The sequence below is a fragment of the Melanotaenia boesemani genome, chromosome 12, assembly GCF_017639745.1.
Source record: "Melanotaenia boesemani isolate fMelBoe1 chromosome 12, fMelBoe1.pri, whole genome shotgun sequence".
In the NCBI taxonomy this organism is placed as follows: Eukaryota; Metazoa; Chordata; class Actinopteri; order Atheriniformes; family Melanotaeniidae; genus Melanotaenia; species Melanotaenia boesemani.
In genome coordinates, this window is record NC_055693.1 from 12,070,985 (window position 1) to 12,097,069 (window position 26,085).

The 26,085-nt window shown below is 37.6% G+C and overlaps 1 protein-coding gene across 10 annotated transcripts in view; it reads right to left on the bottom strand.

Moving 5' to 3' along the window:
- mycbp2 (MYC binding protein 2) overlaps window positions 1-21,685 on the bottom strand; it is a 57,914-nt gene extending 36,229 nt beyond the window's left edge. For 7 of the 10 annotated variants that reach the window (XM_042002743.1, XM_042002749.1, XM_042002746.1 and 4 more), the window contains exons 1-16: window positions 21,037-21,684; window positions 18,476-18,551; window positions 13,527-13,742; window positions 11,200-11,353; window positions 10,793-10,989; window positions 9,502-9,744; window positions 9,143-9,214; window positions 8,796-8,892; window positions 8,621-8,694; window positions 7,085-7,223; window positions 6,810-6,886; window positions 4,848-5,052; window positions 4,562-4,726; window positions 4,211-4,369; window positions 3,890-4,094; window positions 1,861-2,006 (exon numbers count right to left, since the gene is read on the bottom strand). In XM_042002743.1, the coding sequence (XP_041858677.1) occupies window positions 1,861-2,006; window positions 3,890-4,094; window positions 4,211-4,369; window positions 4,562-4,726; window positions 4,848-5,052; window positions 6,810-6,886; window positions 7,085-7,223; window positions 8,621-8,694; window positions 8,796-8,892; window positions 9,143-9,214; window positions 9,502-9,744; window positions 10,793-10,989; window positions 11,200-11,353; window positions 13,527-13,742; window positions 18,476-18,551; window positions 21,037-21,308 (2,497 nt within the window). In that variant the 5' untranslated portion in view covers window positions 21,309-21,684. Of the gene's footprint in view, window positions 1-1,860; window positions 2,007-3,889; window positions 4,095-4,210; window positions 4,370-4,561; window positions 4,727-4,847; window positions 5,053-6,809; window positions 6,887-7,084; window positions 7,224-8,620; window positions 8,695-8,795; window positions 8,893-9,142; window positions 9,215-9,501; window positions 9,745-10,792; window positions 10,990-11,199; window positions 11,354-13,526; window positions 13,743-18,475; window positions 18,552-21,036 lie in introns of all 10 variants that reach the window. The other 3 variants (XM_042002740.1, XM_042002742.1, XM_042002739.1) reach the window with 1 other exon arrangement.
- Between the last annotated feature and the right edge of the window lie 4,400 nt (window positions 21,686-26,085).

A 26,085-nucleotide genomic window follows, 5' to 3' on the forward strand; every position in this document is an offset into this window, starting at 1 on the left:
CTTGCACGCATAGCTGGTCAAGACATTTTATCGAGTTACAGAGAATCCTGTGTTTTGCTTCTTCTATATTATCACGTGTGCATGAGATTTTTACATGAATATGATTCACACATTTTGCTATTAAGTGAAATGCAAACAATGGGAATGGTGAGTGAGCTGAGAAAGATAAGTAGTATAAGGACCAAGTAAATAGGATGGAGCATGAAGGGCTGCATTTTCATAAAGACGTGGAAGTATCGTTCAAAATGTTTTACCCTGAGACAGTTTTATTTAAATAAAGCACCACAAACTATTTTATTGACATGTTGATAGGACTAGGGCTGGGAGATACAACCAAAAACTGATATCCCGATATTTTTTGGCTTTATCCTGATACACGATATACGACCCGATGTTTTGAAATCTCTAACTGTAAATATTGAATTGAACATTATCATGCATAAAAAGACGCCAGTAGGATTTAAGTAAACTCAGCTAAATTTTACTTCATTGTGATTTCCCTCTTTCAACAAACTTTTTATTTTGAATCAGGAACCTGCACTCAATTAAATAAAACCCAATGTTTCCCCAACCATTATATTAGTGGGGCACCTCAACCTCCCAACAGCAACTCCAACCGACCCTAGACAATAAAGTTAAATTTATTTTCTATAGTTACTCAATTAATATCTAATATATTTTTTTCATTCAAATATTTTATATTAAAATTTTATCTTATTTTATTATTTAAGTCATTTTAATTTTGCCCCAGATCACAACAGAAGTAATCTAAGGTCTCCTTTCCTCTAGCACAAGTTTATATTTTGTCCTTTTATTATAAAAACTAAACAGCCTGGCTTTATTTATCCTATTCTCATGTCGACATGTAATTACATGCACACACAGGTGAGCTACACTCCCATGAGCAGAGAGCGAGAGAGAGAGCACGCTGGCAATTGTCATGTCAAGCACCTGTAAAACAGACAAAAATATCTGGTTTAAGATCAGCTCTTATTTAATAGCAGCTCAAGGAGTTTTTCTGCTCCAGAGTACCAAGAACTTCATGTCCATGGGGAAACATGCAAAGCTGGATAATCGGTCTCCTCGTCATTGTCGTCATTTCTGAGGCGAATTAGTGGTTAAAATGGACATCTAGCATTCAGCTTCCATTTCTTAACGATCGTAAACTAGCTTGCTAGCTAGCTTGCTGCAAACTCCAAGCTTCTTTCCTGTCTCCCCTAAAACAAAAAGGTGGACGTGTGCAGGAGAGTTTTCTGGATGGGCCGGGGAGTGAGCCGTCTGTCTGCTGTGAGTGAAAGAAGCTAAACTACGAAGAAAATCACGTGAAGACACTTTAAACCCTGCCGTGTCAGTTTGTACTCGATGTTCATGATATAGACATTTTATATAACACACATAAAACTTCTCTGGACGTATCTAGTATATCCGATATTATCACCCAGCCCTACTTTGCACTAAAAAATAAACATTTCAGATACCGGCAACTGATTTTAACTGTAAGACTGGAGTCTTTTTTAATTAACAAAACCCTGGGGACAGATGTGACAATAAAGCTGCAGAATATAATTTAAGACCTGTGGTGCAACGTGTTCACACTGCACAGCTCAGCATCCAGATGACGCCAAGTTTTCCTGGAAAAGCTGGGTCGTTATTTGTTGTTGTGATTAGCAGAGCTGTTTCGGAGCCTTGAGACCAGTGATGTCCCATGCTGGAGTAAAGTGATAAATCTGTACACCATCTGATCTATGCTCCTCTCTTTCCACCTCTTTTACACTTTGTCGTACTACATATCATTTTTTGTTGTTGCATGCTTACAAATAAAATAAGGGTGTAAGTTATGCGATATTGGTTGTTAAATACCTAGAAGCAGATCCAGTGGAATCATCTCCTTCACAGCATCAAAGATACCTCTCTGCCTGGCCTCCTGACCATCAAGCTCCCTGGCACAAGCCTTACAACAGCCGCACGCTGAGCAGCCAGACTCTCCAGACCCACAGCCACAGATACTGGTGGACAGATAAATAAACACACTTACAGATTGAGAGAAATACTTATGTTAAACAATTTAACAAGAAATGTAGGTACCAAGATTATTTAAACAGTAAGATGAGCATTTTTTCTGTTCTTTACCATTCTAATTTATAAACACAAACGCTGTCCAGATTAGGGATCGACCGCTATGGATTTGTTTTCGGGCCGATGCTGATTTATTTCTCATCAGCGTTGGCCAATGGCCAATATGGGCTGCCGATATTTGGCGCTCATACTGCTGGTACTGCTCTTATTACCCAATTTACACCATAAAAATGACAATAACAATAATGTTACGAGTTTCGTTTTTTAGTTTGTTTGTTATTTTGTTTTTTTTTTTTAAAGAAAAATTTATTAAAAATGAAAGTTCTGAAACTTCTTAATCCTCCCAGTTTAGGAGCTGCAGGTTATAATGGAGGAAACAAACGCTCTACATTTCCTCCTGTCATCCTGTACTGGCCCCTGCAGGTAAAGTGAACTGCTCCTCCTCTTCATCAGTCTCCGCAGAAGTTGGTCAGTGTGCTGAGGAATTCTTATTAAATAACATGAATATCATGTATGAGGTGAAAAGCAGCCACTGCAGTCTGTGTGTTTAGAGAACCACTGATGAGTGAACAGACACTGTTTTCTCATCTGCACCTCATCACAGAATTGGTCACGTTGACTTTACCGTCGGGTTAAATCTGTAGTGATGAATGTATCTTTGTGCTAAATCTTTATTTTGTATACATTAAATGCATTTAACAAAAGAACGGCCAAGACGGTCATTTTGACCATTTTGAAATGTGCATATTCAATAACTCTGTCAAATAAAATCATGACACTTTGCTGGTCCCTGACTTTTCCTAAAACTACATGAATTTTCATTTAAACAAGTTTAAATATTTAGTATGTAAAGAACCAAAGAAATACAATCATATTCCAGCACAGGTGGTTATTTTCATCTCATGGGATTCTGAGCTGTTCTTTTTATAGACTCTGGATCAGATATTGTGGAAGTATTCTGTAAAGGGTGATATGCAGAGATGAATCGATGCTGTATTTTACATCATACTGGATTTTGTAGGAATAAATGTCCATATAATCAAGAAGTGCAATAAAAACCTCAAAGGGTCTGCAGTTTGCTGGTAGAGGAACGTCCAGTGGAGATTGTAAGCTTCTCTTCGCATCACAGTTGAATCAACCGCGTGCATGCTGCTATCTTACGTGAAGCAGCACGTCCATGTGGAAAGAAGGCAAGAATATTTATACTGTCATGATAATCTACACTATTTACTATGAAGCTAAAACAACTATTTAGAAGTCACAGCCGGTGCAAATCAAGTCTCTTCTCTGCCTTGCGTGCCGGTGCCTTTTCTTTTTCTTTTTTTTTTTCCTACCCAGTGCACTTCTAGACTTCATAGAACAAAACAGTAAAGTAAAACCTCATTGAAATTTTTACTGTACTAAAACTCAAATTCGACTTTACAGTCAGTAGAAGGTAACTGTTGTCTGTCAGCTGATAACTCTGATCGATCAGTTGCTGCATGAAATCATTCCCGTCAGAGATTATTTCGTAACAAATATAATTTCCTTTAGTGCACTCAGTAAAGTGCACTAAGTTTAAAACTTATTGTTTTGAAGCTGATGCAGCTTTTCCACTAACACTCTCTGGTGGGGGAGGAGTAATACATGCTCTGCTCGTGACTGCATCATCTCCAACAACACAGAGCTACGTGTGGACGCCTTTCTGTAAATCATGCCGATACTAGTAAAAAAGCACAAATATTGGCCCAATATATCGGCCGGCCAATGTATCGGTCGATCCTTAGCCCAGGTAGTTTGACCAGTAAAATCCCTTCCTGTTATTGTGACTTACCCTCCTGGTACTCTGTCTGGCCGTCCACTGCTGACGCAACTGGCACCGTAGCCAGTGCAGTCTCCACACACAGTGCAAACCATACACTGGTCCAGCTTCCACTTGTGCATGCCTGGCTGGCACATCATGCTCTTCTCTTCTTTTTCCTCTAGCTCATCCTCCAAATCTTCATCCATGGCTGTAGCCATGCTTTCGACACCAAACGCTACAAAAAAAAAAAAATAAAAAAAATGCACATATAAATTACTAAGCATTCAGACAATGTTTATGAAACATGGTATAAATTCAGAGTATTTGTTATGTCTGTGTTCATCTGCTCACCTTTCCCTGCCTGGCTCATGGTTCCAGTATCTCTGCCACACTGGCCCTTATTATTCACTCCAAATGTCCACACTTCACCGTTCTTAGTCAGAACACACGTGTGAGCCTTACCCATGGCAACCTGAGTTACAAAGTGACCTTTGAGGTCTGTCACCTGGCCTGTAAAGAGTAAAAAAATGTGCCAATGAGAAAAGAATAACAAGTCTTAAATATCTGAAATAGGCATATCTATAAATATGTGAAAGCAATATTTGTCTTGATACAACAAATGGAGAAGATAGCACGAACATACTAAAATATCTAAAAAAAGCTCCCTTAAGCTGAAAACTTGAAATAGTCCCATCAACTCACAGGTGCTGTCACTGTAAATAGCATCTTTGCCAAACATGTAGAGCTCCCCATCCTTTGTGACGATGCTGCTGCTGCCATTGTTGCACGCAGTGTACACAGCTGTCTTGGTCTCTAGTTTGATCATCTTCTTGGGCTTATATGGTTTGGGCTGCCTGCGACTTTTAGCTACAAAGGGAAATAACAGATTACCTTTAAGTCGTCAAAATAATATGATCAAATTATTGTGTGCAATGTCTAATAGAATTATTGCTTAATATCTGCAAGTAGTTTAAAAAAAATGTCTTACTGGACTCCCCATCCTCTCCTTTGCTTGCAGAGCCTGTGAAGAACACACTTCCATCTTCAGCAACTAGAAGGGCATGAGAACCATCATGGCCAACTGAGAACTGAACAATCTTTGGAGACTTTGTGATGGGTAATTCCACCCATTTTCCTGCTGATGGACCACCCTGCTTTATACCCAGGCTCTGGTACTTTCCTGTATAATAGATCTATGAGAAAGAATGGGAGAGATGTTCAACCACATGTACAAAAAGAAAAAAAATATTAAGAGGTTGAGAAATTGCTCTAAAGCTCCTATACAGAATAGATTTTATTTATTTATTTATTTATTTTATTTATTTTTTTGCTTTACTGTGCTTAGAGGAAAAAACTTCAGTAAGAGACAATTTACTGATCCACAGACCTAAAAAAGATAAAGAAGTTTCTAGAGAAATAAAACTGATGCACTACTATAATCTTGTCCAGTTTGAATACAGTCTAGGCTTTTTGCCATTCAAACAGGGAAGCTGAGATACACAAGCCAAGTCTACAGTAGAAGATAAAGAATTTTTATGACTCAAAATATCAAACATTCATGTTGCAAATTACAACATTCCAAAGGCAAAAAAAGAGATAAGAGAAAAGGAGCAGTCATTTGTAAACCATAACTACTTGTCATTTAACATTTGTCAAAAACATCACATTTTACATAGTAAGTCTGGGTGATGTGCAAACTTTAGGCCCAAAATACAGGTCAGCTGTTCCTATTTTTACCCATCCAGCTAGTTTAGGTTAGGCTAATCTGCAGATAGGGTGCGCTGTGAGATTAGGATCTTTACACGAACATTTAAAAGCAAGACAGCATGCAAGTGCTCTGGACTGCTATCTACAAAAGAAACAGAATGCACCACACCTATAGTAAAGGCACAACCAACCACACCCTCTAACACACCCAGAACTACCCACACATTAAGCATTCTCATCTTGTTTAGCCAATCTCTAATGCAAAATATTTCCTTTAACAAAGAATTTCATCTTAACAGCAAGTAGGTCTACTTTGCCAGGTTACAACATTTTTTAATTTAAATTAATTTTAGTAGACAACTAAATCAAATAATAGGCACAGACATTAATATTGTAATTTCAACCTCTAGTAATGTCTGGAAAAACATTCAATTGCAACTCAATTCAAAACAGTAGAAAAAGAAATATAAAATATCCCTGATAACTGAAGAGACCTAAAGCTATACAGTCATTTTAAGTATTTTAACTAGCAGCTCCCACTGCTCTCTGATTAAGAGTCTGTTACAGTAGTTTAAACTTTTTAAATGTTATCATCCACAATCTTCATTTATAGGCATTAATATCTGACGGTAAGCCGGGGCGAGATCAGCCAGTGTCAGCTTTGCACGTTATTTTCAGATTGACAGCTCTAGCAGAGGTAAAACGTCACCTGCTCTGACTACAGCTGTGAGGGTTTACAGACAGGAAAGGCGCTGCTCATTGAGAAGAAGTTAACATGCTTTCACGTCAGTCTCCAAAAGTCTCCAATAACTCCAGAAAAAGTCACTAGATTTGTCGCTTCTTTAAAATAGAGGCACTAGATAGGGTCTGAAAACTCGCTAAAAATAAAGCCAAAGTAGTTAAATTAGAATCACTGATTTAGCCAAGCTCTGAGGTGTCCGTCAATTTAATTGGTGTACCAGAAACCGCGCAGTGACAAATGTTCCGCGTTGTTTGAAACGTAAACTGCAATCACAAGAGGTAATATTTTTAATGCATCCATTTTTTGTAATGAATTATAATTAACGTGCTAAAGTCCCACCCCTAGGAGAAGCACAATCAGAGTTCCACTCCCAATGCTGCTTTGCCCTCTACTGCTTAGTCTAACATTAGAAAGGAAAAAAAAATACTGAGCTCAGCACTTGCACTTGAAGCTGTTCAAACTTTCATTATTGTTAAACATTTCAGACAGGCCACCGCTCACCTTTCCCGAGGCAGTTTTCATCAGAGCAAACTCCCTGCCTGCCCCAAGCAGCGCAGCTTCTTCATCAAAGCCTGTACCTGGGAAAACAGGCACCATTTAAACCAAAATCATAAGGTGAGAAGGTTGGAGTGTACACAGTTTTGTTTTATTTGCTGTGTTCTGTGCAATTTCTGAACACCTTGTTACATGCATACAGTACCAAGCGCCTAAAGAAGGTGCACAGAAGCCACTCACCAACCACAGTTTCACAGTTTAATTCATTTTGTATTGCTTACTGATGATGTGTAGATCCTTCTCGAGGTCAAAGAGAGAGATGCCACAGGCGTGCAGGCATTTCCTTGCAAGCTTCAGCTGCAGTTCCTGCTGCAAGGCCGGGTCTGAACTCATAGTATAGATCCGCACCACAAAACCATCCTGCAGGAGTAAGGAAGAAAAAGTGTTTCACTTCGCAACACAAGATTGCTACAGTGAGACATTTCGAGTCCATATAACAGAGGACGCGTCATGATCAAAGGACCGCTACAGTCACTATCACAGCTCTAAACACACTTACAATTAATGTGCTGCATTTATGCATTGATTACAGTTTTTGAGGTTGTGGCTTGGCACTGCAAAATCTTGCATACATTTTTATTTATCTTACATACAGCTGCCAGAGATGCAAATATAGATGACTGCAGGGGATGGGGATGAAAGGGACCACTTACAAAAAAAGAAAAGTAAAAATAGAAAGACATCAAGGACAGAATGACAGGACAACTGTGATATTAAAAAGGGATGAAGAGTTACATGGGCCTTGTCTGGTTTGCAATACATGGTAATGATGACATTCATCTACTCTGCTCTTACTCCTGCAGAGTAGAGCACATGAGCCCTGTCATATTATTATATACTGTAACTGTAAGTGGTCTGTGCAATGGTTGCATCTCCTAGCTGCTCACTAAAGATGCATTCAGCCTCTAAGGACTCCCCCATGTGCCCCCACCCCCACTCCTTTGCCTACAGTACACCACCTCCTTGATTAGCCTAGAAAAGGCCTCACTGCAACAGAAGATATATGGATTCTACATAATCCCCTCCCCCGCACATTACAGAGTGCTTATGCAGATAACTGCCTGCCAGATTAAGCTCCCTGGAGAATGCCCACATGTGGTGACATTGCCCTCACTGGCACTCCCACACATTACACAACACACACACATATGAACAGACACAGCTAGACTTCCTTCTCTTACACAGCTGGTAATCAGCTGAGCATCCTTCCCTCAGTCAAGGAGTGACAGAAGCTTCACAGATCAAAACAAGGAACAACTATCCTCACAAATAAAATGGCAAATGGCAGATTAAAAAGAGACTGTTGTCTTATCTGAAAACATAGAAAATTAAGTTAAAATTGTGGAGTAGGAGTGGATTTGATTTCACTAGTGTCTTTATTTTGTTGTATTTACTTCATGCTTAACTGTTATTATGTAGTTCAGGGTGACTAAATCGGAGAATATGCTACACTTTTAAAGTCCAGACTAAACAGTTTGAAAATGCCTGCAGAGATTTCAACAACCTTACAATTTCACATGACTAGCACATATTAGAGCCAGATCTCTGGGCCGTGTTTGCAACAGACACATACAGTAAAACTGAGGTTTCTTTTCCAGATGTTCTGTACATGTAAGAACAATACTGAGCACCCCGAGGGCATCCCCACTTAAATAGTTTAATATCAAAGTTCAATACTTGCATCGTTTGCTTAAAAAAAGATGAGGACTGTTGTCACATTAAAGAGAAGCTTTAGTAGCAGAATTAAAAAAACTTACATCTTTACAGGCTGCAATCTGGTTTATGTACTCTCCATCTGTGAAGATGATGTTCTGTCCATCTGAATGTTGACCTGCAAAGAGAGCCTATGTGAATATCATGATACTTTAACCTACATGAAATATGTACATGAAATATGTACTGATACAAGCCATTTAAGTGTTTTCTCAGTACCTGGCATGGTAACCGCCCCCTCATGCTCCAGAGTCTCTGGGTTGATTTTAATGGCCGACATACTGTGGTTACTTGTGTCCCGATACAATAAATACCCCTGAGGAAACAAGACAAACACTACTGCTGATGTACAACGATATCTTATTCTCACCAACATAATTCCTAACAATAGAGAGTGATTTTATTTTATTTTGAATGGTTTCAAAGCCTTAAGCAGTAAAAGAGCTGATACTGATTAAGCTTTACAGGTAAAAGAAATGTGACCTTAACATTAACTTGAATTAAAATGAAGCCTTTTCAGAGCTTTTTTACTGAAGTGTATGTAAAATGGAAGCTCAACTAATTACCTGAGCAAAGCCCAGCCATGACCTTTTCTCCTTTCGATTCCTGATACGAGACGTGGAGTTGTAGACATGGCCCTGTGGAGCATTTAATACTTGTGATCAGACAATCACAGAACCTTTCTAATTCAATAAGTTTATAAAAAAAATGTATTTAGTTTTAAAAACATGAACTCATACAAGTGCGATTACAGGATGCTAAATAAGAGCTCATTTTATGTTTAAACATTACTCAATCACAGACTGCTGTGAACAACAGTCAAGGCAGGATTGGTTTTAAAAATGAGCCCATCACCTTCTATTACTTCTGTTTCTTAACATTTACAGAATAACTACTGGAGAAAGACCACATACAGCTTACTTACCCTGACAGTACCACTATATCCAGATCCAACTTTGTAGAGTCCGTCCTTGCAGAGCAAGTAGAGGAAGGAACCATCCGTCTGTAGAAGACAGCGCTCATCTTCATCGATGGCCACTTCTTTTAGGACCCACTTGTTCATAAGAGCAGCACGTTTGATGCCATTTCCAAACCAATCCTGGATCTGAATTTTTCCCACCAGGACAGCCTGTACACTTCTCTGTAGTGCATTTAGTATGGTGGGGACCTGGAGTGATGTAACAGGAAAAGAAAGAGAGCTCTAATAAGACAAAATGCGATTTTTACAGCTTTGTATGCTTGGTGAGCATCTGTGATGCCGATCAAATTCTCAGTATAATGAGGCTGCGATTTTCTGTACACTTCTCATTCAATCTGAATGCATTTTCACACACATTCCCATTATTTCTATGGTAGCAATTACACATATCACTAATTTCATTATATTGTTATTCACATACAAGTAAACACATGCACAGGTGTGCACAGCATGAAAGCCCACTCTTTGCAGCACCCTGCCAGCCATTGTGATGACTCATTACTCAGCCAAAGAAGATGAAGAATCCAAAAGAAAAACAGGCCTTTGTATGTAAGGGATAAAATGTGTGAGACTACAAAGTCCCTCTCCTGTCTTGTCAAGTGTACTAATTTTAAACACATGCTAGTAAAAGCTGAAACATGCTCATGATCATACAGACTTTCTACTAATTGGGACCTAGTGTTTAAGATATCAAATATTTAGCACAAATAGTTTTTACTTAAGGCAGAAACAATACAAGAGTGAGGGGGAAAAAAGAGACAGGAAAGAGAGAAAGGAAGAGATGGAAGCAAACAGAAGATAGAAGATAATTGGCAGAAGAATGCAGCCAGAGTAACATAATCAAACCGTAGGATCAGAGCAGCTTGACATTTTACAAAACTCAATTTGAGTTGTCCAGACACTACCCGGAGCCTCTCTGCACAGAGAGGAAATTCATGGATGAGCCAGAGGTTACTTCATCCACCCCAAAATGCACTTGAGTTCTCAAAAAGACAATTTTCCTAACCTAAAGAAAAAACTTGAATCGGTAAAATGAAAGGGTTATATCTGAAAGGTTTGGGCTTAAGAAATTTAAAGCAAAGCAAGAACATGGTGCAAGCTTAAGACATGCAGTGTGGAAGGTCAAGATAAAAATACATTTTTAACCATCTTCATTTTGTATCAGATACATAATAAAAATTAAAAACTCATATGTTTACAGTCAACTTGTTTAAAGCAGTTATAATTTTTTAATTACCTGTATTGTCTGGCAGGCATGGCTGCCATTATTGGTGAGAATGGCCGAGACAGCCTGCAGGATTTTGCCCGTGTCTCCCCAAGAAACCACAAGACTGAAGAGGCAAGCACAGGACAGGGCAGTAATTGCCTGCCCTGTTGGGTCATTGGGCCCTGTGCTACGGACCGTGGTCTCCAACAGCAACTGGAAAAGAGACTCTGACAAAGCAAAAAGACATGAGGTCAGACATTTCAGAATAGAAAATGTAAATCAGTCCAAAACAAAACAGCCAATAAACGATGTTTCTGATTTTTAGGTTGCAAGAACATGCTTTAAGAATAAATATTTTAAGAGTCAAACCCACAATTTTGTTATAGCACTAGTCTATGCTGGACTGCACGCATGCACCTAAAGTTTTTTAACTTTACCTAGCACATCAGGAGGCTCTGTCTGGAAACCTTCAGGTTGTTGCCCCTGCAGCATGTCCAACAAAGCCTGAAGGCTGCGCAGGCACAGTGAGGGATGAGAGAACCGAGTCTCTTTTATCAGCTCAAAAACCCCACACAGGCCAATGCCAATGATCTGCAGACACAGAAACAAGCACATTTGTATGAGCTTATGAACATCAACCTGCCATACCACACACTGAGTCAAGCTAAAGTCACTGTGATGCTACTTTAGGCAGCAAAGGAAAATAAACACACTTTCTTATAAATATTTAAGGTTATACAGAATTGAGAAAATGCTAAAGGGTAGGATGTCGATGCATCACTCTGCTCATTACTGCCTACATTCAGGTAAAAAGTATCTTTATTTACTGCTGCCGACTTGAACAGCCATGATTATTCTTTTTTTTTAATATACATATAGAACAGTCTCAATTGGCTGTGTGGAGAAGAATGGCAAGCGGTGGAGTCTGGCCTAGAAAAAGGATGTCACTCTCCATCTCTGAGTGTGTAATTTTTACCGAATAAAATAATGCCATTTCCTTTCTCGGTGAAAACTTGTTTTGTAACAGTAAAAGCTAGGCCTCAGTGTACACAAGTATAACAGAACAGAAAAAGAGATATAATGCCATACTAGAAAATAGAAATGCACAATATATGAACAGCCATAGATTAAAATGTGATATGTACATAATTTTTCAGCCTGTGAGATTTATGTAAATCACAAAACTTTAATAAACATGATTTTTACTGTCAGTCCCACCTGTTTGAAAACACACACAAAGAATAGATTCTCATCATAGAGCATGTCAACAGTTGTTAAGATGGAATTAAAAGTAAATCTCCAAAAATATTGTATCATCAGAGGCTGATTGTATTTGTCTGAAAAAGGATAAAAGTCTGAAGTTTCCTTTGTTACTATAAAGTGTCCTACAGATAAATGAACCCTTCTGTGGCACATTTACCTTGTAATCAAAGTTCTACTGAACACAAGCTTTGGAGCAAGCTCTTCATATCATTCAAAGCTGTCTTTACATACATACAGCACATAACAGAATATGAGACATAATTTTTTTTCCCAGTTATTTATTCAGTAACTAATTAGTCCATTTATGGGCCATGATAACCGCAGGAAGAGCAGATAAGCCCAGTCTTCCCAATCTAGTCAATAGACATACTTCATCTTTAGCAAAAGGATGGTGCCTCAGGAGAATGTTTACAAGTCATGCAACAGTCTCAAAGTTTGGTTATACCAAGTATTTTTCTGTTACATTTTAAACATTACCAATGGCAATTTTTCAGTTAAATTACCCTTCTTTATCATAAATATTAAACAGGTTTTTTATCATAGCATGACAGATATGTCATCAGTGTACACACTCTGTTGCAAGGAAGTCTCCATAAACTCACTTCACACTGAGGCTTAATCACATATGATGTAAACTTAGTGAGCAGTTTACATCAACACCCTAGTGAGCAGGGTAAAGTCCAAACACTGCTTGGTCCAACTGACTTTGACATTTCAGTCCTCATACAACAACTACTGGTAACGCCTACAAAGTGTAGTGTTTGCTTTTTGTGGTAAGGTATTAAACTAAACGCAATGTGCATGACAGAGAAAAGTATAAGCGAACATATGTGCAGACATTATGTTGACTATCAAAAGCTTCAATACTGACTCTGCCACTCTCTTCAAAAATATACAGGCAATTATTCAGGTTTGTTCTTGTAATATGAAGCAACAGCCTTCATACTATAAATGACTTTGCAGACTATGGTGCAGAGTTAAAAATACATACTCTTACTTTAAAGTGTTTTGTTGAGTAATTATCTACAATAATGTCAGCACAGTTTATAAGATTGGATTTAGGTTTTTTTATTTGTTTGTTTGTTTGCTTGTTTTCAAAAGCAACAACAATAGGGAAGTTTACAAATATAATTTTGGAAGATTTGTAACATGTTGAAAAAAGTGAATTTCAATTTCAAATTTCTGTTGTGTATATTGTCTAATGTCAAATTTAACTATTTAATTGGAAATTATTAATACTAATTACAAATTTTGAATAAAAAATTGACAGCTGAAATGACTAGTTAAAAACATAATTTGGTACACAAACAGAAGAGACAAAAGAGTCAGAAAAACCAATAATCTCACAGTGTTAGGGTGTAAAATCTGGTAAAGTAACTCTGATTATAACAATAAAGAGGATGAGGATATCTCTTAAGATCTGAGAGAATAGGTTGGCTCCCACATCATGCATAGCGCTGCTGACACCACAGAAACAGCTAACACAACACTTTGCTCATACCTTTGGCAGCTTCACGGCTGGCTCGCGGTACTCTTCCTCCTCCTCGCTGTCTGAGTCGCCGCTCTGCACCGAGCTCCTGGAGGCCAGCGCTAGGGAGGCTTCTCTCTGCTGCCAGTCCAGCACACAGTGCCGCACATTGCAGTAAACATTAAACGCAGACGGGTTGCTGTGCAGCTTAATGTCCGGTATACAGAGGGCTCCATCAAGACTCTCAGCCTGTGTTAAAACAGACACAGTCAAAATATTCATGTCACACAGAGAGAAAGAAAATCTATTAACTTTGATTCATGTCTCTCGGCTGTTCATCACCCTGGCGGTTACGTAAAAAGTTATCTTGAGTACACCCACAGATGAGTCCCTTAACCAAAGCACATGCCTACTGATCACAAAAAGCAATTTGTCATCTGGAACATGTCCACAAAAGCAGGGGACTGATAGATGATCTCCTTTATATATGGCTTTAAACTCATTTATACACACATGAAATGAGCTGGAAGAAAGGAAAATTTGTGAATCATGGTCTTCGTACAATTTATTCCATCATTATCCTCCTGTCGAATCTGGACAGACAAAAATACATCCACTTTTGTGTACATTGGGCAACAATGTACACAAACAATCTTATCATAACGTTGCCTGTTTTTTTGTTTTTTTTCTTTATTACATACAAAAACACTCCATCCAAGCAGTGAAAAAAAGTTTATTTTGAAAAAGCTGCATGGCATGTAGGAATGTGCTAGCTTAGGTACCTCACAATTTAATTCGATTACCATTCAGGGTACTACGACTCGATTACGAAACAATTATTAGGATTTATAATTCATTTTTCTTCCCCATTCAGGGTTTTTGTTTTCTCACTCTAAGGCTACCTTTACACTACTTTATACTCCATTCAGTATCCATTAATTCAAGTATCCAAACAAATTTAACTCCACCATCTTTTACTTACATCAAACCATAAATAAATCCAACACATATTAAACACATTTTTCATATTATGTTCAAATGTTTTCATAGAATCTACAGGAAAAATGAGATAGAAATAGTTAGGAACAACAACCAGTTGCTTTGTTCTCCTCCTTTAACCTGGGGTGGGACCGCATAAGGTGCTGTTGCATGTTTGTAGTATTACTATTATAGTTTATTTTGGCTTTGAACAACATACATGTGAAGTAAGTCTTGTCCAGGCTTTGTTGTCATTTCCATAAAAACCAAAATGTTTCCAAACACTAGCTGTGATCCAAATAACCATTATGATCAGACAAAGGACAGTTCCCATAGAAACTTGATAAAAACTAATTGATAAGCTTTCTCCATCCCACCAAGTGGGGTTTTTTAACTGAAGTCCTCAGGCAACCTCTAAAGAATCACACTGATCAATAAAGCTTCTCTTGCAGTGTTGTGCTTTTGGCATAACAATCACAGAGGGTGATGTCATCTGTTTGGGGAGAAAGGTCATTTATTATCAGCTACAAACCAATAGGGAGGACAATGGCCTTTCTGTGTGGAGTTTACATGTTCATCCCGTGTATATAAGGGTTCTCTCTAGGTGCCCTGGCTTCCTCCCACCTCCAAAGACATGCATGTTAGGTTCATTTGTCCCTAAATTCTCCCTAGAAGTTAGTGTGGGCACTCAGTGGATGTTTGTCTCTGTGTTTCCCTTGCAATGGATTAGCGACCTGTCCAGCGTGTGTCCTGCCTCTTGCCTGCTACTTGCTGAGATATGCTCCGGATGGATGGATGACCAGTGCAGCCTTGTTAGTATAGGGGTGATGCGTGAATACTTGGAAGATTTTGTTATTAGTCTTGCAGCAACGTTCTGGACAGCCTGAAGATGTTACAGAGATTTTTTTTTTTACCTAAACATGTGAAAATAGAGTTACAATAGTCAAGATGCAATGAAATGAAGGCATGAATGATCATCTCCATCTCAGATTATGACACAAGTGGACACAGCTTGGCAATAATTTTAAAGTTATTTTTATAAAGTTAAAGTTTTATTTTTTTAAAATGATAAAAAAAAGTTGTCATTCCTCCAACTCCTGACAGAATCCAAACACCCAAGCAAGATCTGTATCTTTAAATTATCCTGAGGTTTAAAAGAAATATATAGCTGAATATCATCAGCATAACAATGATAAGAAATGTCTTTAAAAGAGCCCAAAATATGCTGCAGAGGGAGCAGAGATAAAATTAATAAGGGCTCTAAAACGGAGCCCTGTGGAACACCATAGGTGAGCAATGCAGAAGAGGACTTAAATTAGGCCGACACAGAAAAGGATCTTACATGAAGAAAACCATTTTAAAGCACATCCTGATACCCCAACCCAGTGTTTTACCCTATCAAGCATGATGTGATGATTGACAGTGTCAAAAGCTGAGGTCAAGTGCAACAACAATAACACGGAACAATGTCACTATATTATCTCTATTTTTCTTCATGTCAAGAATTAGTACATCACATTTAAATCAATTTAAGACAAATTATGTCTGTATACAGCTATGTAACATTAGCAGATAGTGTTAATAATCAGTCTAAGAGCCATAAATAGTGTTTTGGGGTAACGATCACCGAGTGGATGGTTTGTTTTATTTGGTTGTCCTGGTGATGTAGAGCATGGGGTCACGTAAATGTGGTAGGCGAAGGGTTAAACTGTGAAGAAAGGGGTTGTCAGTCAGTCAAAGGTTTTGGCAGAGAGAGGAGGGCTGGGTAGACGTAATTTTTGTTGACCGCTGAGCTTGACTGCACAAAGATTAAGTACGCTAGTCTTAAATGTGCAACTTTCATTTTTATCTTGTTATAATCAACTGCATCCTGCCCATTAAGTTAACTCAAAACTCATCCTCTGCAACTCCAGCGACTCCCAAAGTTGGTACAATCAGCTAAAATGCAAAAAATAGAGAAACATTGATACAGCTCAGTAACTGTTAATGATACAGAGGTTGGAATGGTGGATAAGTATGTATTAATCCCAATTTTAATCCATCTCATATTTCTCTTTTTAAACATAAACTAAATAATTGGTTTTAGGTGTTCTTTTTCAAGTAGTACCTTTAGTATTATTGGAAAAATCCCTTGAAAGATGTTGGCAATTGTTAATTTATTAAAATTGATAGATAATAAAGAAAAATATTCTTATGGCAATGATGTTCCCACTATATGAAATATATCTTACTAAAACAAAATTACTGCATGTGATCAGATCATATAAACCTTAGGTTTTGATAGTTTGATATATGTAATACTTGTACTTTTCAGCTTTCAGCAACTGTCAGCTTGTGTTATAAGATTTTTCTAAACAAAAACAATCTAAAAACACAACAATAACACATAATAATAAGCACACTGAAAGCAAATACTTTGGGCAATACATACTAGTAACTAATGTGATATTCAGGATGGGTGTTTCCAGAGTAGAAAGAGAGGGCCAGAATCATGGTTTCCACAGTAGACTGGCTACAGCTGACTAACTCACTGAATGAAACACACTGTATTTAACAATCCACCTAAGCATTTTAAACTTATAAATAGCTAAATTTTTAAAGATCATTTTTATAGACAATATAATTTTCAATTTAATCTTATTAAATTGCTTTGCAAAGAAAACAGACCATACATCTGCCTATTAACAAGGTGTTAATTCACCCTTTTCATAATGATAATAAGCATTTACAGTACAGTCTTTTGTTTTCATCCCACTTTTATGTTTAAACCAAGTACCAAAGAGGATGGGATATGAGCTTTGAAAACCACGCTAGTGTCTAACTATGCAGTTGTCAGTAGCATGACACAGCAAGAGTGAGTGTAACACATACAAATACAAAAAGACTGCAAATATAACAAAATCCCTTGTTAATGAGACTGCATGTCTCAGTGGGATTACTTGTATAAATGAAGGTTAAATAAAATAAAAACAAAAGTCCACATTTAATCCCTGCCTACCAGCCAGCCTTTCCTAAGCCTCACTCCTCTGTTGCTAAAGATTGCTTCACAATGTTCCAAGACATCAACTCACCAAACAAGTCAACCTACAGGAAACTTAAATAACTCTCCTGCTCTATGCTGAATTTTATCTAAATGTTTCTTGTTGGTGACTGTGAAGAAAAAAGGGGAAAAAATGTATTTAATAATAAAGTTCAATCCAAATACACGCTAAAGACAAGACACTACTTTTGTTGTTATCAATTAAAGATAAAAAAATGGTTGAAATGGGTGAGTATTCCATGTAGTATAACATGTTTCTATCAGCAGCCCAAGAAAAGTATACATTGGAGGCAACAAAATGCAACTGCATCCCCTCTGTAGCTGGCCTGCTTCTCACTGGATGAAGGAGATGGAGGCAGGCAACTGTTGCCGTGGAGATGTGAAACGCATTAGGTCGCCCGGCAACAGGCCATCATGCACAAGTCAGAGCCACTCCCTCTCTACCTCCAAGGCTTTGTGCGTGGATGGGTTTACTGGCAACAAACCAACCCAATCAATTAAATAATGGTTCTACCAAACACCCTCAAGATTGCAAAGAGAATCCAACCTCATCTTCAATTTTACCATCACTCTGTTAAGTTCACTGAGTAGAGTCAAAGCAGCTGTTAACATAAGGATCTGACAGCTGCAAATGAAAGCTGTCAGATAGGTTTTTATTAATTCAAGGGTAAAAATACAAAACACCTAACATACCTAATTAGTTTCATGAAATACTTTAAGAAGCTTTTATATGCAATGCATAATTATGTACCATTTATAAATACAGCTTCTACTATACTTACAGTGTTATGCATTGTGTATTTATTGTATAGAGTTCGGCAGAAACGCAACCCTTACAATGTAGCCTGGCTCTAAAATTCCTCTAAATATATGTATCAATAAATGATATACCTACAGCAAACATAGCATTGAATCAAGTGTAATACTGTTTAACAGCAGGACACTGCATTAAAGCACATCTTACCTTTGTTCTTGATTTGACTTTTGACTTGATTTTCTGTCGCCTTTTCAGCTTCTTCTTACTCAAAGCTTTCTTTCCCCTGGAAACAGAGTTGTTAATCAGTTTTGTAAAACATATGTTTCTATGTGATACTGAGCAAACACATTTGCCTGAAACAATTTAATGTAAATGAAGAGTTAATCACTTTCATTATCATTAAAAAAAAAAAAAGACAAGAGCACGCCATCTGCTACAGTAGAAATATTTACCATACTTGAAGAAAAGGCATAACTGAAAAGGCATGTCATGTTTTCAACTGTTCTTACAAAACAACATAAGGTCAGTGTTAGCAAATGGAAGGTTGCCTTTTTATTTGTTTATTTTTTTAATCAGCACATCTTTTTAGGCATTATGATGATGGAATTGGAAAAATAAAAGGAAAACACAAAGTGCTAAAATCTCATATGTAGCGCAAATATCTATAATGGTAATTTCGCTTCCCTTTTTTCATCCTACTTAAGCAGAGCAACTCTATAACTCATTAAGTTCAGTTTTAAACTACTGCCAACTGCCACCACCACCTCCCAGCCCAAGTATAAAACATAAGTCTAGAAGGAGAATTAGTGTTACATATCTACACACACACAAAAAATGAGTCAGACCAGTGGATTTCTACAGCTGAGGTGCATTATGACCCAAACCATACAATAAACATGTTCTGAGCTTTTTTGAAGGAACTATTAACTTCTCAATTACTTCAGGCCCTTGTCTTATGTATTTCCACTGAAGTCTATGGTACAGTGTTGCTTGCTCAATTAAGTCCATTTAATTGTGAAAAGCAGCACTTTTTTTTGCTACTGCGTGCAGGAAGAAACACTGACCATGGTAGCCTGCACAGACCATGAAATGAGGAAGCGCACATCTGCCAACTTCGTTTAAAATCTGATGGTAACAATTATTCCTGTAGCACAACTTTAGTTTAACAGCAAATTACAAGCTAATTTTGAGACTGAATGTGAAATAACGGAGTCAGAGAGGTGGAACTTGTAGGCTGGGAACAATCAACCAGTCAGAAATATAAAGTGCTGTTAACCCTACTCTGAAATACTGGGTAATCTTATTGGGTACTTTCCTACCCATGCTGTTTAAGGGGGTAAAAGGCCTCCCCTGGAAATTTGTTTATTCTCTAGGTCCTGTGGAAAATGCTGATGACGTCATAATGCACCTTAAAAAGAGATTTTTCCTTTGAAAGAAGTCTTATGCAAACAGATAACGTAACGGAAGCTGACAAAGACAAGCATGACTTAAGTGTAAATAAAGTATAACTTAAAAGTCATTCATTTTTACTGTTATCAGATTGCTCTAATCACAAGTAAAAACAAAAAATAGCTAGTTTTATTTACATGCCAGCAGCCACCCTATTTAAGTAAATGTCATCAGAAAAACCTAAAATGGCTAAACTAAACAAAATACAGAAGTAATATCCAGGTCCTGCATGCAGGGATGTCTGTATGTTATTGTTTAAATGTTAAGTACAACATATCAACCAGAGGGGGAAAAAATCAAACTTGTCAACAATGACTGTACATAATAGGGAGATTGAAGGGTGACAATGGACTTTGTGAGGGAGGATGCAACAATAATACCACTCAGAATACAACTTGACTAGAAATGACGTAACTGTATTACCCGCTTATGCTAGAAAAGCAAATGAGTTCATCTACCTCCCCACGCATGTTTACCGAAGCATGTTTTGTGTTTTATATGGTCTGCTTAAAAAAAACATCAACACTGTGTCTCCACGATATATATTTATTGTGTATAGCAAGTAATTATCAGCTGCTTGTTCTTGAAAACTGACTCGTGTTTAGATAACCTGAGAGAGGGCTGATGCTCAATGTTAGTTAACGTTAGCCGGCTAACAGTGACGCTGTTGGGCCTAAAAACACAGAGATATATTTTAAATTTTTATGTGACATAGAATGTGCTGTCATGGCAATCAATTAAAGTTTCTAAAAATGTCTAACAACAAATAAATGTGTAACACGAGGGGTGAGTATGTTTACGTTTAGCTGGGTGGCACCCAGTACTCAAAACAAACGGGAAAACTAGTTAGCAAGCTAGCTTGTTTAAACTCAAACCTTTTATTTTGTGTGTGTTATGGCTAGGGGAAATAGTTTTATTCAGGTATTTTGTATTTATTTATACATATATTAAAAAAGAAAGAAACATCCACAACACCCCGAGTGAAAACCACTCGCCCATGAGTGCACCACCGTGTCATTAGCTGAGATTGCAACTATAAGCTAAGGAAGTCAGAACCATAATTATTATAAAGTAAACAAACCGCAAACGCAATTTACTAAGTTCCTAATATGATTGTGTCTTAGGCAAACACTTGTCGTTGTGACAATTTAGACGAGTCAAAATGCTATGTATATTAATTAAATTAGATGTAAGTTAGCTAGCTGGCGTTAGCGTACCGCTAAGCAAGGGTTAAGGTTAGCTTACGATCGTTAGCCCAGTTAGCCCTTCAAATGACAGAGAAGCCAGTGATAACTATATTTTCAACATTAACCACTCACCTTCCTTGATTTATCCCTTGCTCTTTATCACTGATGGCGGTAGTATAAATCCGTCTGTATCTTTCCGCGAGAGCTCTTCCTGAGAGTAAAAGCTGGTACCGAGTCCGACAATCAGACTGGGCTCCGGGTGTCGGGCAAGAACCCATTCCCGAACCAATGGTGGAGAGATCAGCTCCGGCTCCAGAAATGACCCTGACACCCAGCCCCATCGAAGGCGATAAGGAAGGCAGAATACCTCCACCGGCGGCTGCTGCCGCAGCAGCACACATCATCGTTTTGCAGAACAATGCATATATCACATAGAAGATATTACAGCCAGATAATATCTAGCCATTAAATGCAATCCACTTGTCACCAAATCCACCACGTCACATCATGTGTCCAATTCCAAGCTGCAGAAATACCACAATTAGCATCCACGGTTCTCGGTTATTAGAAAGGTAAACTGTAGCCAATCTGACGTTGCAGCTATGGTCTTCCGATCAGACCACAGCGTCAACACGGTGTTTGTCTCCCGAGAAAATACAGTATCAAGCCATAACAAAAAATCTTGAAGAATAGCAGACACGACACTCCTCGTGAGCAAAAATGTTGTGTTTCGCTTTCATTCTTTCTCTTAATATTTCTTGACCCCGACGAGGCAGCACCCTCAGCAGGGCTGCCATCTTAACTCCATCATCCCTCCCCTCCCAGACAGAGTCTTGCGTCGCTAGCATGCCGGGATATTTTTCATGCAACTAAAACGAGCGATGCTATCATTCATTTATCAAATCAATTACCTCTTTGCCTAAACCATCCCGATATGCATTTAATTTTACAGAGACAGACTGACATTCATACATACTAAACACAGCATCAAAAGTGGAACAATGAATCCTCGTTTGCTATTTTTGCACAATGTGCACAACTGGAATCTGGGCATTTAATTTGCAGAGTCGATACAGTAAAGGGCCCCTCCCTGTATGTACAGGACACTGAATGTAATGCCTTCTGAGCAACGAGTCAATGTGTCCCTTTTTTGTGTGCGTGTGTTTGGTTTTTTTGTGTTTTTTTTTACCAGAAATATATGAGAAACAGAACTATCATGATAAGACACATAAGAAATGTAATTACAAATATATATATATATATATATATATATATATATATATATATATATATATATATATATATATATATATATATATATATATATATATTCAATAAAACAATAAATAAAAAAGAGGATTGATAACAACTGATACGATTTAAAATGACACACAAATGTTATGCAAAAGAACCAAACTGAGATCTGAAACAACCCAAAAGTAGCCTGAAAGCAGTACATTGTGGTCTTTTCTCTCTTTCTCCCTTTCTCTATCTCTTCTTTTTTTGATGTTTTTCTTCCTCCATGTCTGCTGGTATGATCTTAAGCTATTTCAGAAAGACACTTTTAATTGAGCTTAAACGCTCTGATACCTACAGAAATACCTCTGATATTTACACATGTCACACCATTTAGCATCCATTTAGTAGCAAACAGGATTATTGAGTGCTAGCATTGTACAGCTTTCTGAAGTGACAACTGTGTAATAGTGAAACCTGCACTTTGATCTGACATACCCTCTAAAAGGTTTCGGTTACACAAGGGCTACAACAGCAGTCCCCTCTGATTTGATTATTATACTTGCTGCTCATCTCCTATTAACCAAAACACTCTGCAGTGTATAGAGACAAACAGCTAAGTTAAAACTTAGAACAAAGCCAGAAATCTGGGTGTAGTCATGGACTCAGATCTGAATTTCAGAAGTCTCTTTAAGGCAGTTGTAAAGTCAGCCTAGTATCACTTAAGGAACATATTGGGGATTAAAGGACTGATGACTCAGCAAGATTCAGAAAAACTTGTCCATGCATTTATCTTTAGTAGTCTAGGCTACTATAATGCTGTCCTCACAGGTCTCCCTAAAAAGTCCATCAGACAGCTGCAGTTAATCCAGAACGCTGCTGCTCAAGTCCTCACTAAGACAAAGATAGTGTATCATTTAACTCCAGTCCTCAGATCTTTACACTGGCTTTGTCAGATCAGCTGACTTCAAAATCCTGCTCATAGTTTATAAAGCACTGAATGGTTCAAGGCCAAAATGCATTCAGGATCTTCTGGTTTCATATGAACCAACCAGATCCCTCAGATTATCAGGGTAAAGACTACTTTCTGTTCCTGGGGTCAGAACTAAACATGGAGAGGCAGCATTCAGTTATTATGCTCCTCACATGTGGAATAAACTTCAAGAAAACCGCAGGTCTGCTGAAACTCCCAGCAGTTTTAAATCAAGGTTAAAAACTTTTCTATTTGTCACCTTTTTATCAAAACAACTATTAGTTCCTCACACTGGAATTTTTATTATTTGCATTTTATCATATTCTTAATTTAGCTCTTAATGTCTTTATTTAATTTTTTTTTATTTCTTTTTAAAGTTAGTTTTAATGTACTGTTTAATGCTTCTTCCCTTATAGACAAGGAAACATAATTCAAAGGCATGTGCATTATATGTGTCTTATGTTTATAATCTGTGAAAATATATAGCAAGAAATTAAAGAAATTTCAGTTTGTCAGTTTTTAAAAGGTGGAATTAATGCATATAAATGCATTTACATTTATTGGGACGGTGAGAAAGAGAGAAAGAGAGAGAGTAATGTATACAAACTCTGGTGGTGTTTTATTGGCTGCAAGGCATTGAAATGGCCCAATGACAAGAGAGGGATCAGTCTATATTCTCTTCATAGCAACCCAGGAAGCATTCAGAGATTATCACACACAATATCAGAGTGCCAGCATGCATCAGTAATGATAAAACTGAAGAACTATGCCCATAGAGTTTCCCTGTGAAATATTAGATCCACTCAGTTGAAGTGTATTCTCCTAACGGTCCTTAGTTAAAAGGTTGTAAAAAGAGAAACATTTGGCATTGTACTGCATGAGCTGAGGATCCAGCTGCATCCAGAAGCTGCTTGTTTAACCCCTGATTGTCTAACCTCTGTCTGGCTGCAGCAAACAGAGGAGAGGCAAAGTGTTGCATCTACGCCACGATTATGGCACAGTTCAGACAACAAACATGAACAGAGCTGGCAGGAATGAAATCCAGTCCATGCACACATATCTAGGGGTGAAGCTGGAGCTGGTAAAAAACTGAATATACTGTTAGATATGCAGCTCTACTATCTTAGTTTTGCACAGTGTCATTGTCATCATGTGTCCTAAGATTACAAAATGTGGTGTAGTTCAAGGACATTCAAGCAAAAACTATAGACAGTATTGAGCCAGCAGCTATTTATTTATGTGTTTATTTAATTATTAATACATTTTTTTGTTTGTTGGTTTGTTTCTTCATTTATGTCAGGTGGACACATATTAATATATTGTACAGGACTCCAATGTGTTTTTATGCATATATGTACCATTGTTTTTAGTAAGAAAAATAAATAAATAAGTTGTGATTACAGATATGTGTTTACCTAGAAAAATGAGAAACCCAGTTATTCATATCCATGTATAACATTTCACTTAGCTCATCCTAGTCTATGATATTTAATACACATGTAAACACAGTCTATGTGTAAAATGGCAATAGATCATTTGTAATGCATTTTACTACAAAACTGTAAATGTAATTATGTGGTCATACACACATGCCTGTGTTCCACCTTTTAATGATAAATGAAAAAAAAATCACAAATTTTATTAGAACTGCTGAATTTATTAAAAAGTTTATTAGACGTTTTACTATAAATGGATTGATAATAGATGCTATAAGATTAACTTAGTCATATCTACAAGAGATCCTTGAATATCCTCCATAACAGAGCTGTGTTACACCATTTAGTGGTGCTCTCGTTGAGCAATCAGCTTCCTCTACCAGCCACAAATCAATGGAATAGCCTGCCTGACGATGCGAGGAGCTGCAGCTCCATCAGCACTTTCAAAACCAACATAAAAAGTCAGCTAAAAGCCGTTTGAATGTGCACTCAATGTGATATTCTATTTAAAGGCTTCCATGGCTCTCTTTCGTTTGACAAGCATACATGTGGAATTTTGTGCAGTTTTGTTTTAAGCTTCTGGTATGTTCCTTTTGTGTAGCACTGCTTTGTTACTCTGGACTGTTATTGTGTTGTTTCTTAACTCTAAGCTGCCATAAGACAGTGTACCTAACAGTGACAGTTTTATTAGAGCTGTACACTTTCCAGTGATGAATTATTTAAAATTTTGGATTTTGCTAACTAAAGGCAAGTTTTCTGCTTTGAGGGCTTGATTAGGCTGCTATTATTTTTAATTATTAATGCTTCATGTCTTTTGGTCCCATCAGTGGAACAAAAAAAAATCTTATTTCTGCTCTTCTGACTATCGGAGGGTAAAATATTTCCCCTTGGAAACTTATATTAATTTATTTGAATTGATTTCTGCAACTAGGATTCCAGTTTCCGTCATTAGAGCTCAAGCTCCATCCAGTGTTAGTCACTGACTTGAATTTCGACATTCACTGATTACTGCAAATAATTAAATATCCTACAAACTTCTTCTAAATGACATTAAACTATTACACAAAGCTTACATTTAAAAATGGAGCTAGCTCAGTTACAGAGAGACGATTGTGAAGTGTTTTCTGTGAAAGGTTTTCATAATATGTATTTAAAAAAGTATTTTTTTAAAATTCCCTTTGCCTGCTGATGCTCACCCCAGCTGTTGTGTCATTGCAGGGCTGTCTGCATTCCTTCCATACTGTCTAACTAGGAGGGGTTCACCTATCAGTACTGCACTGTCGCACCCCTCCATGCTATGCACCTTTCATACCTCTGCTCACCCAGAACACGACACTCCCAGTAGTAAGTCACAAACAATCTGACATTTAAACATGAAGTCTGAGTGTCACTCAACTTGGATGCATACTTCTGAGGTTTTTAACGTCTGAATATGTGTTTTCCTCATGCCTGAGTAACAACACAAGCTATTAAATGCTATTTAGCGGAAATTGCCTTGTCAGTGTCTGTGTTTAAGATTTCAGTGAACCTGCTCAT